The sequence below is a fragment of the Lathyrus oleraceus genome, chromosome 4, assembly GCF_024323335.1.
Source record: "Lathyrus oleraceus cultivar Zhongwan6 chromosome 4, CAAS_Psat_ZW6_1.0, whole genome shotgun sequence".
Lineage (NCBI taxonomy): Eukaryota > Viridiplantae > Streptophyta > Magnoliopsida > Fabales > Fabaceae > Lathyrus > Lathyrus oleraceus.
Genome location: NC_066582.1, coordinates 197,033,122 through 197,045,646, shown reverse-complemented (window position 1 = coordinate 197,045,646; position 12,525 = coordinate 197,033,122). Strand labels below are relative to the sequence as shown.

Below are 12,525 nucleotides of genomic sequence, written 5' to 3'. Positions count from 1 at the left end.
TTGAGAAAATAAAGTGAAAAAATTCATGGACCAATCGATTGACATACATGGACCAATCGATTGGCATAGCAAAAAATTAGGAAAATAAGATGGACCAATCGATTGATGCAAGGGATCCAATCGATTGGCAGAGGCCACGACCAAAAAATTATTGAGAAATTTTTTTGGGCCAATCTATTGATGCAAATATGTAACTGATTGGAAGAAGTTATTGTAAAACAAAATATGAATACAAAAGAGGAACCAACTGATTAAGGGAGGAAAAGAAATCGATTGACATAGAAAATATTTTGATAAAAACTTAAAAAAAATTACACATCAGATAAACACTTTATAAAGAAAACATTTTCAACAAAATCAAACATGTATTAATTAATAATCAATAATAAATTTATGTGAGGAAGAGTGCATGTACCTTGTTTATGAACCATTTGAGGATCTTGATTCGATTAAATGTCACTTTCACTTAGAATACCAAGATCCCTTCTAATTTTATAGAATGCATCTCTTGCTAATGGTTTAGTGAAGATATCTGCTAGTTGATTTTGGGTATGATGGAAGGATATTTCGATGTCGCCTTTAAGAACGTGATCCCTTAGGAAGTGATGACGTATGTCTATATGCTTGGTTCTTGAATGCATTATCGGCTTCTTTGAAATATTGATTGCACTTGTGTTGTCGCATTTGAGAGAAATGCTTCCAAGGTTTATACCATAGTCGCAAAGTTGTTGCTTTAACCAAAGAATTTGAGCACAACAGCTACCAGCGGTGATATATTATGCTTTAGCGGTGCTGAGAGCCAAACTTGCTTGCTTTTTACATGACCACGAAACTAGAGCATTTCCAAAAATGTGACATGTTCCACTCGTGCTTTTTCTGTCTGTTTTGCATCCTGCATAATCTGCATCAGAGAAACCAATAAGACTACATATACTACTTTTGGGGTACCATAAGCCAACATTGGATGTTCCTTTGAGATACTTCATTATTCTCTTTACAGCAGAGAGATGAGATTCCTTTGGAGATGCTTGAAATCGAGCACAGAAACAAACACTAAACATAATATCAGGTCGACTAGCCGTTAGATATAACAAGGAACTGATCATACCTCGATACTTAGTAATATCAATTGGAGTTCTGGATTCATTCTTCTCAAGATATGTCCCTGATCCCATTGGAGTGGCTATATCTTTGCAAGCATCCATGTCAAATCTTTTGATAAGTTCTTTGCAGTATTTAGATTGACTGATGAATATCCCATCCTTTGTTTGTTTGATGTGCAACCCAAGGAAGTAGTTCACTTAACCATCATGGACATTTCAAATTCTCCTTGCATGATTGTTGAGAATTCTTCACATAAGGATTCATTTGTGGATCCAAATATGATGTCATCTACATAAATTTGCACTAAGATAGTATGATGGTTAATTCTTTTGATAAACAAAGTAGTATCCACTTTACCTTTTTCGTAGCCATGTTCGCAAAGAAAGTTACTTAACCTATCATACCAAGCCCTTGGTGCCTGCTTCAATCTGTACAAGGCCTTTTTGAGTTTGTACACATGACTGGGATGTTTGAAGTCTTCAAATCCTGGAGGTTGACTTACATACACTTCTTCAAGTATGTATCCATTTAGGAATGCGCTTTTAACGTCCATTTGGTACAACTGAAAAATCAAAGAACAAGCATATGCCAACAATAATCTAATTGCCTCTAGTCTAGCAACCGGGGCAAAATTTTCTTCAAAATCAATACTTTCTTCTTGATTATAGCCTTGGGCTACCAATCTTGCCTTGTTCCTTACAATAATACCATTTTCATCTAGCTTATTTTTAAAGATCCATCTAGTACCAATAATATGCTTACCTTTTGGTCTAGGAACTAGATCACATACTTGATTTCTTTCAAATTGATTAAGTTCTTCTTGCATGGCTAGAATACATTGGTCATCATCTAAGGCATTTGTGACTTTGGAAGGTTCTATTTGAGAAACAAATGCCATGTTGAGACATGCATCTTTAAGATTCAATCTAGTAGATACTCATTAGTTTATGTCTCCAATGATTTTGTCAATGGGATGATCTTTATGCGTTCTCCATTCTTGAGGAAGATCTTCTTCAATAGAATTTTGTTGAATGGGTTCCTCTTAATCTTTTGGTTGAACATCATTGTTTCTACTTGAAGTATTTGTATGAGGAATTTCTATAATATCATCATCATCATCATCCCACAAAACAATGCCCTCCTTGGAGGGGTTAGATTCATCAAAAGTAACATGCATAGATTCTTCAATTTTTAAAGTTATTTTATTATATATTTTGTAGGCTTTACTAGTAAGAGAATATCCAATAAATATACCTTTGTTGGACTTTTCGTCGAACTTACCTAGATTGTCTTTGTCATTGTTGAGGACAAAGCATTAGCATCCAAAAATGTGAAAGTAAGAGATGTTTGGTTTCCTTCCTTTGAAGAGTTCATAAGGGGTCTTTTTCAAGATAGGTCTAATAATAATTCTATTACTTACATAACATGCCGTGCTTACCACATCCGCCCAAAAATACTTTGGAAGATTTGAGTCGTTAAGCATTATTCTTGCAAGTTCCACAAGTGACCTATTCTTTCTCTCCACCACTCCATTTTGTTGAGGAGTCCTAGGTGCTGAGAAATTATGAAATATCCCATGTTCTTCACAAAACTCTTCGAAGGAGGCATTTTGGAATTCTCCACCATGGTCGCTTCTTATGGAGGCAATAGTTAGAGATTTCTCATTTTGAATCTGCTTTGCATATTTCTTGAACGGCTTGAATGCATCAATTTTCTGCACTAAGAAGAAAGTCCAAGTGTATCTAGAGAAATCATCAACAATAACTAAAGCATATACATTACCTCCAAAGCTTCTTGTTCTTGATGGACCAAATAAGTCCACATGCAACAATTGTAGTGGCCTTGTAGTGGACACCACATTCTTTGATGTGAAAGTTGATTTGGTTTAGTTTCCCTTTTGACAAGCATCACAAAGTCTATCTTTGACGAATTTTATCTTAGGCAAACTAATAACAAGATCATGCTTTATAAGCTTATTCAAGTGTTCCATATGAATATGTGCGAATCTTTTATGCCACAGCCATGACTCATTATTGCTCACCATAAGACATTTTACCTTCAAAGAAACATCATCAAGGGAAATCATAAATATGTTATTAATTATAGTAACTTTAAGTTTTACCTCATGAGAGACTTCATCTTCAATCAAGAACTCATCCTTGGTGAACTTGATTTTGAATCCCTTATCATAAAGTTGGCTAATACTTAGAAGATTGTGCTTTAGTCCTTCAATATAAAGGACATCTTCCAATGGATGTGAAAGGTGGTGCTCCAACTTTTCCTATGCCAAGAATTCTCCCTTTGTTGTTATCACCATATGTGACATAACCCTTGGCCTTCAATGCTAGATTTGAAAATTTGTTAATGTCTCCCGCCATATGCTTGGAACAACCACTGCCAAGATACCAAAGGTTTGGTGTGGTTTTCAAGCATACCTACAAAACAGAATTAAGTTTTTTTAGGTACTCAAATTGCTTTGGGTCCTTCATAATTAGTGCCATTCTTTACCCATACACAATGCCCACTTGCTATGCTAAAATTTCTAACATAGCACGCATTTGGTGTATGGCCAATTATTCCGCAATAAAAACAAGTAGGTTCAAAGTTGCTTCTATATCTAGGAACATAAGATTTATTTTTAGAAAATATTTTCTTTTTAGGATAGTGACGAAAAACTTTAGGCTTGTTCACTTTCTCTTTGGATGGTTGGTCATTAGCTTTAACAAAGACAGTTTTACTGGAACTTGGTTTGGAAAACTTTGAGTAACCAAGACCATTTTTATCATTTGAATATCTTTGTTGGCTAAGGAATCCTTCCAATCCAATTTGTCCTTTCTCATACCTTTCAAGAACCCTTTTTAATTGGAAAATTTGGAAAGAAAGTGATTCACAATTTTTACATACAAAATTCCGTTTTTCACTAATCATCTTTTGTTTTTCATCGTCGACATCTTTTTCAATTGTCACGATTTTTTCTTCCAAAGATGAAATAGTTTTATTTTGAGATGATATTGTTTTATACAAAATTTTGCATTTCTCAAGAAGTTAATTTATAGCACCTTGTGCATCACTATCGAAAAGAGAAAAGTTGCTACTAACCCCATCTTCTTCACCGTCGGAGTGGTGCGAAGCCATTAATGCTAAATTTGCATATTCGTCGCTCTCCAATTCGGATGAAGAACTTATCTCATTATCTTCCCATGCAACATACGCTTTTTTATTATTGAAATCCTTCTTGCCTTTAAAGCCACCTTTTTTTGAGAGTTTTGGACAATCTGGGTTTATATGACCTTGCTTTCCACATTCATGACATGTGACTTCTTGTGTGGAAGTGGAAGCCTCCCTTTTCCTGAAATGTTTATTTCTTTTTGCATGAAAAGGTTTGTCATTTTTACCAAAAAACTTGCCAAGCATTTTAACAAGGAGCATGAAGTTTTCATCTTCCTCCAATGCGGCCTCATCTTTTTCTTCCTTTGATTCAACTTTCAAAGCAATTCCTTTGGATTTATTTTCTTGATTTTCATGCTTTTCAAGTCGTCCAAGTTCAAGTTCATGTTCTTGGAGTTTTTTGAATAATGATGCGGGCGTCATTGTAGAAAGACTTTTCTTCTCTGATATAGCCGTAACATTTGGTTGCCATTCTCTCTTCAAGGATCTTAGTACTTTAAGGTTGAGATTATCATTTGTGAAGGTCTTTCCAAGAGCAATTAAATGATTCGTCAAGTGAACAAATATTTTCTGTAAAGCAACAACGGATTCTCCGGGCTGCATTCTGAACATTTCGTATTCTTGACTCAATGTCTTTAATCTGGATCTTTTAACTTCAGTGGTTCCTTCGTGAGTCTCCACCAAAGTATACCATATTTCTTTTGTAGATTTGCATTGAGATATGCGGAAGAACTTGTCCATACTTAATGAACTTTGAAGAATATTGATAGCTTTCTTCTCATTAAGTATTCTCTTCTTATCGTCTTCATCATAGGAGCTTTTAATCTTTGGAGTGCCAACACCATTGACCACACTCATTGGATTATACGGACCATTTTCTACGATTTCCCAGATACCATCTCCTTGTGCTTCTGAATGTGCTTTCATGCGGATTTTCCAGAAGTCGAAATATTCTCCAAAAAATAGAGGTGGTTTGTTGCTACTACCTCCATCTTTAAAAACCGGGTTTGTGCTTGCGGAAGCCATCGTTTGGATCTGTGGAGCAAGTTACCAAGACCTGCTCTGATATCAAATGTAAGTTAGGAATGAGCCTAAGAGGGGGGGGGGGTGAATTAGGAATTTGAGAAAATTTATTCTGATTTGATGGATAATGGTTCTTTTATTTTCTGGATTGATAGATGATGAAAGCTGTAAAGTGCAGAAAGTAAAGAATGCCAGGAATTATACTGGTTCCCCTCACAACCTGAGAGTACTCCAGTCCCCTTACAATGTGTAAGAGATTTTATTATAGTTAGATCTCCTAAACAAAACTCTAACAAAGTTATTAAGAACAATCCTCTTGAAACTTATATCACAAGAAAAGAAAACAATCCTTCCTTTTCTTAACACTTATCTCCAATAATCCTGGATGATAAGCAACCACACCTAATACCAAACAATCCTTGGTACTTAGGATTTTACAGAGTAATTTTGAATAAGTATGAATATTTTGTAGTGGACAAGATTTAATCAAATGATTAGAATCTTCTTCTATTTCAGAATATGAAGGTTCAAGACAAAATGCTCTCTAAGTGCTCAAAAGAATACTTTTGAAGAAAATGATATGAAAATGTATTTCAAAAGTATTGTATGTAAAAATTCAGATGAAGAAGAATACAAAGAGATTTTATAACTTGATTAAGGTGAGTGTGCAATGGAGATTTAAAGAGTATTTATAGTATGAAGGCATCCTTTCAACATAACATGTCAATGGTTAAAAAGAATACTGAAAAATGTTGATGAAAAGATGTGAAGCTTGCCATGAAAGGTTATGATGAAATGGTGTAAAGAGTGAAGAAATAAAATTCAGATTTTTCAAAATTTTCCCAGGATCAATCGATTGACTCCTAAGCCCAATCGATTGACATAGGCCAAAAATTGAAAAAAAAAACTAGGATCAATCGATTGCTTCAAGGCATCAATCGATTGGCTCATCATTTGAAGCGAAAAATATTAAAACATAAACTTTGATCAATCGATTGACATACACCAATCGATTGGTCCAGACAAAATATTGAAGTTTTTCTAAGTTAAACTACTTTTAAAAAATGCAATGTTTCTAAACATCATTTAAAACAATAATCATGATAAAAAAAAAGGTTTTATAACGAGGACACAATGCATGATAAAAACTTTGAGCACTAAGAGTGTATATGTCAAGAATTTCATATACCTTGACTTGATCCATGAAAGTCTTGAGAAAAGTTTTGATAGGATCCTTCTTTTTCCTTCTTTTGATATGGAGAGCTTGAAATAATGTCTTTATCAAAATCATGTTGGAAGCTTGTCTTCATAGGTGATGAAGATCCGCATATGAAAATTTGATGATGACAACACATGGAAATATGTTTCAACCTCGATGATGATAATATAGCCAAAGAAAGCATCTTATGACTCACCAACAAAATGACTCAATATCAAAGTGCATGTACAATAAAAAACTATCTAGCAAAAGTCTTGAAGCTCTTTGAAGAAAGATGTGAAAGCTCGTCAAGTCATGTCTGTCGGTCTGTTTGAGTGTACTGTGTAACACCCATAACTTATTTTAATATTTTAGTTAAATATTAGAATATTAGAATTGTATGTAGTATAATTTATTTTGAGTAATTGTATTATTTTTGATAGTTTGAGTGTTATAAAAGTATTTTGGTATTATAATTATTGAAATAATTGAGTTGAGAGCGTGTGAGTTTAGAATTAGAATTATTTGAATTATTAGTGATAATTAATTAATTTTAAGATATTTAGTAATAATAGAAATAATTGAAATTTTAGGATTTAATTAAAAGGTTTAAATTAATATTTAATTGGAATATTTTAAAATAATTATTTAATTGGAATATTTTCAAATAAGTTAGAATAATCATTTAATTGAGATAAGTTTATTTTAACGGTAATATGGAGGTGTGAGACTAAGTAGGAGGTGAAGTGTCCAAATGAGATTGGAACTATAAATTTTAAAATGAGCGTGATAGCCATAAGGGAGATTCGATAAGGAATTAGTAGGAACGACAACTTGTAAGAAAATGTGATTGCTTACAGTAAGATGGATTTTTGGGCAACAAGATGATGAGGGTTTCCTTACCCTCTCATCAGCGTAAATGTTTAGTCTGTTAATCCTATTTTTCCTTATTGATGGTATATTGCTGTATTTTGTATTCTGTGTTTTTTTTAGGTTTGTATTTTAGCCAAATGAAGTTTTTCTGAACTCTTTTGGCTTTGATCTATGGTAATATCTCAATAATTTTAATAATATTTAAGTTGTTATATATATATATATATATATATATATATATATATATATATATATATATATATATATATATATATATATATATATATATATATATATATATATAATATATATATATATATATATATATATATATATATATATATATATATATATATATATATATATATATATATATATATATATATATATATATATATATATATATATATAATTGAGAATTTTGGTGCAATATGTTATCATATCCGATTTGACTGTTTTTGGCATAAATTCATTTTAGGATCTGTAACTAAATGAGATTTGGAAAAATCCCATTTCGTTACGGTTTGATGATCGATGCAATATATGGATAATTTGGGTGATCAAATGGGATTTGAGAAAATCTCATTTAGTTACCGTAAAAATTACATGTAGTATATCAATTTTGTGAATTACGGTAAAATTTCAAGTTTTTATATAAATCGTAATTTTCCATAAAAAGTTGAAAACTCAAATTTCTATAATAATATTTCATATTTGTTATATATATATATATATATATATATATATATATATATATATATATATATATATATATATATATATATATATATATATATATAAAATTGTAATTATAATAAAATATATAATTTCTAAATAATTCATACTTTCTATTCTTACTAAAAGAATAATAATAATAATAATAATAATAATAATTATTATTATTATTATTATTATTATTATTATTATTATTAAATTTATGATACAATAATTTATTTAAGTTACTTTAATAATTTCTTTGCTAATCATTGTATCACATTACATTACGATTTCTAAAAAAAGTTATGAATATTTAATCATTTCTATAAATCTCATATACTTTAATCAAAGATTTGTAATACTTCTCTATTTACATTAAATATTTTATTTTATATAATTTTTTAAGAAAATAATTAGTATTACAGTGTTCCCATAGTTTTATCTTGAGATTCAATAAGAACACACAATTTTGATTTATCTTTGTACGATTTTTTTACATATTTATTCTTATATTGGTTAATATGCATCACCGGCGGCAGCAGAGGCGGTTCGGGCGATCCGAGAAATTTCAGACATTTTTCGATCGTTTTGTCATTTTTCGAGTTTGAAGGTCTTTTTTTTTTTTACTTTCGTGTAATACTGAAGATAAATTGTATTATTTTGAAATTAAATTCTTTTTCTGAATAAAATAAAATATTTATAATTTTTATTTTAAAATATAATAGAAAGAGAATAATGAGTGATATTTTGGAGTAATGCAATTGAAATATTATTGAGAATGATGATTATTTTTTGTGTCCTTTTATTGGTGATATATGGTTCATACTCGGAACCTAATTTCGTGGAATAACTATGAGTGATTTATATTTGTTTGGGTGAACTATATTGTTTGACTACTAGCATATCCATGCATACATATACATTGGAGTTAGGTGAGATTTCGGTCAATTTCCTGGCCTTACATCTATTTGGTGAGATCGTTGGTCTAGTAGAGAGACCATAGGTGAGTCTCAGATCTATTTGGTGGAGATTATCGGTTCAGGTGAGGGACCTGAGACCGTGGAAGAAATAAGTAATATACCTATGATATCTACAAAAACTTGGTACCACATGCATATAGGTGATGAAGTTGGTGCATTATATCATTTCATATGTTGAGAATGATATATGTGTTTGTATTGGTGTATGTGTTTGTGTATTAATCTTATTGTTATATTCGTTTGTTATTCTGTTGCTAAATTTCACCGTTATTATTTGTAAGTATATTCTCAGCCTTTGTTTGTTTGTTGGATTACTCCGTGCAATGTATGTACAGGTAATCAACATGAGTAATAACTCGTGATAATTGTGATACAACTTTGACGCCTGTTATACCCCAAAATTTATCCTAATCTTTCCCCTTTTGCATAGTTCATTTGCATACCTCCAAATCATATCATGCATAACCATTGTATTTGGTCATGAAATCACAAGCATGGCCACATTGTGGTTTATATATTAACATTAGGGTTTCATCTTGTTTTTCCTAACAACTAATCCTAACTTCATGGAGAGATGATACTTGTTTGTTCTTGTTATTCATGTAGGTAATCATTAAGGCAAGGCAAAGGCCTTTTGATAAAGGGAAATGCAAGTTTGTTCATGTTGATTCAAAGTTTGGTCTGTGTGTTTGTTTCCATGCCACATCACTCAATCTTCAAGCCATTTTCCATATCACTCAAGCCCTAATTAGGTTTTTATCAAGGGAGGATCATTCCATCATCATTGTGGCTTGAAATGCAATAAAACATCAAGTTTTCACAAAGGGGTACAAGTTGGTTTGACCTAATTTGCAAGTATGCCATGCCTTTGGTCCAAACTCCTTAACTTCAATTTTTATCCAAATGCCAAGCTTCTTTGAGCCAAATGTGCCTTTTGGGATCATCTCAAACTTTGATTCAAGGGTCAAACATCAATTCATTCATTAAAGACCTCGTTTGTGCAAAAGACCAAGTTGCCAAAATGGGCCAAAACCTTGCCATGACCCCTACTTTCCACCTTTGCCATTTTCAGCTCAAGCATTCTTTTGATCCAATTATTTTTGCATCTTATTAAGCTTATGTAAAATAGCATTTGGCCCAAGTTTGGCTCAAAATGTACGAGGGAATCGAAAGTTATGGTAGCATCAATTTGGGACCTCAAAATGACCAAACATGCTGCAAAGTGCTTGACCAGTTGCCTAACCCACAAAACCAGGCCACGACCCAAACTTCACAAGCATGTAACTTTCCCCTCAAATCACCTTTGGACTTAATTCTTTTTACATCATATTCTACTCTATGAAGTGATCATTTGGCTCAAAGAAAATCAGAAAACGCATAAGGGGATATGATTTGGCCTAAGCTTGAACATGGTAACCTGAACTTTATTTTGTACCGTGACATATAATGTGTAAACATGCTCAAATCAACATGGGACCACTTCTCACACATGCAAACTTGTTTCCCATTACAAACTCATCTGAACACAACATGAAATGACTTGCAAAGCTCCAAAATCACGAGTTTGGTGCCAAAATTTCACACGGTTTGGATCTGAGAATGCTTGAGTCAATTCACACGAATTAAGATCCATTCCACACGTATTTGAATCACAACATATTCCCTATAAAAAGAGGAAGTTTTTTCCTTCATTTCCAAGCTTTGAAAGCCAAAGAAAATCTAAAACCATTGGAGCCTGATACCTCAAATAACCAGTCAACCATTTCCTTGATTCGAGCTCTTTTATCTTCAAATCTCCACCCAGAAACCTTCATAGGCACCCTCTGAAGCTAAATGAAGCACTACTTTTACTTGAAGCTTCTTGGAACCTTGCATCCAAATCCACCATTGTTGACTTCTGAAGCTCCAATTGAAAAGGTAGATACGGGTTACAACTTTGAGCAAACAAGTTACCAAACTCTTTGCCTTACTCCACTGATCAAAAGCCCTCACTCCCTTGGAATTTATTTTTAGTATTCATCATTTAATTTTACTTTGAATAATTAGGGTTCTTCGAGTTCTTGAGCAAATTCTCTATGCTTAGAGCAAATCAACTACTCTGATGCAGAGAGACATGAACAATGAGATGTTTTACAACTGAATCCATGCTTGATTCGTGTTAAAAACAAGAGTTCATGAAGTCACAAAATTAAAATTTGGAAGTTGAAGATGAAGTTGCCTCGCGCACTTTGGAGCCAAATTCAAATCTCCTGGCCAATCAGGACGTGCCACACAGCTAGCCATTTCATTTGAATTATTTTATTTTCTTTTTATTTCATTTAATTTATTTTTTCTTTCAAAATTAATTTTAAATAACTCCTTTATTATTTTTTAGTCCAATTTTTTTTCATAATTTCATAAAAATATTTTTTATCACATATGATTTTTCCACATTTTTAAAAACTCATTTTTATTTTATTCATTTTTTAATATTTTTGATCCCAACCTTTGAGGTCAAATCATTTATAATTTTGTTGATCTTCTCCATTTTTCTTGAACTTTTATTTTGTGTTTTAACCTCTCTTTGACATTTTCTCTTTTATTTTCTTTATTTAATCATTATTAAATCATTTTAATTATTTTATTATTTCTTTTTTGATTCTCATATGATGTTTTGAATTAAGTTGGTCACTTGGTTGATGGGTTCTTCCATACCTCAAATCATTGATAGATGGATTTGAGGTTGATTCAACCTTGTCTAATCCAAAATTGTTGATAGATGATTGTGAATCATCTTCAATACTTTGCATCAGTGATAAGTTAACCCTCAATGTGCCATATTTTGAGTCCTTTGATTTGTGGATAGAATGATCCCTATGTGATTACCTTGACTCTCCTCTTCACTTCTTTCTATCTTCATCTTTTCTCTTCTTTTAATCATGGTATGACATGTTGTAGAAGATTAACTTTGTGTTAATTCTCTAACTTATCTGATACATACATTATTATTGACCGGTCTCAGATAGGTATGGCTTCTACATAATCCTACTCACGATTGTTTAATATAGTGCTAAGTTATCCTGATACAATCAATTGACCATTAACTTCTAACATTACTTTATGCTCTTTACATTATTTCCATTTAATTCAAGTCATTTAGTTTATGTCATTTCCTTAATGCACTTTAATTTTATGCCTTATTGATCATCATCTCACTTCACACTCTATTCATTTTGCCTTATTCATCTGTTGCTTCTTATCTTGTTTGATTTATTTGCTTGCTAAATCTTAATGAATCAAATCATGATAAAGTGACTTGGACTTAACCTTAAACCTATGCTTGACTTGGAGTGTTGAAAACCTTTTGGACTATGGACTTTGACTTAGGTTTAGACCCTTTGGTTGACTTGGAGTAACCTTGGACCCTTGGACCTTATGTACACTTTGACTTGCTTTGCTCCTGGGAACGTTTGAGCTTGTGGT

The 12,525-nt window shown here is 32.0% G+C and overlaps 1 protein-coding gene across 1 annotated transcript; it reads right to left on the bottom strand.

The window, feature by feature from the left end:
- Positions 1 to 776: 776 nt before the first annotated feature.
- LOC127136650 (uncharacterized mitochondrial protein AtMg00240-like) lies at positions 777 to 1,205 on the bottom strand. The gene has a single exon (XM_051063188.1). It carries the CDS (start codon positions 1,203 to 1,205, stop codon positions 777 to 779), a length of 429 nt encoding a protein of 142 aa, XP_050919145.1.
- Between the last annotated feature and the right edge of the window lie 11,320 nt (positions 1,206 to 12,525).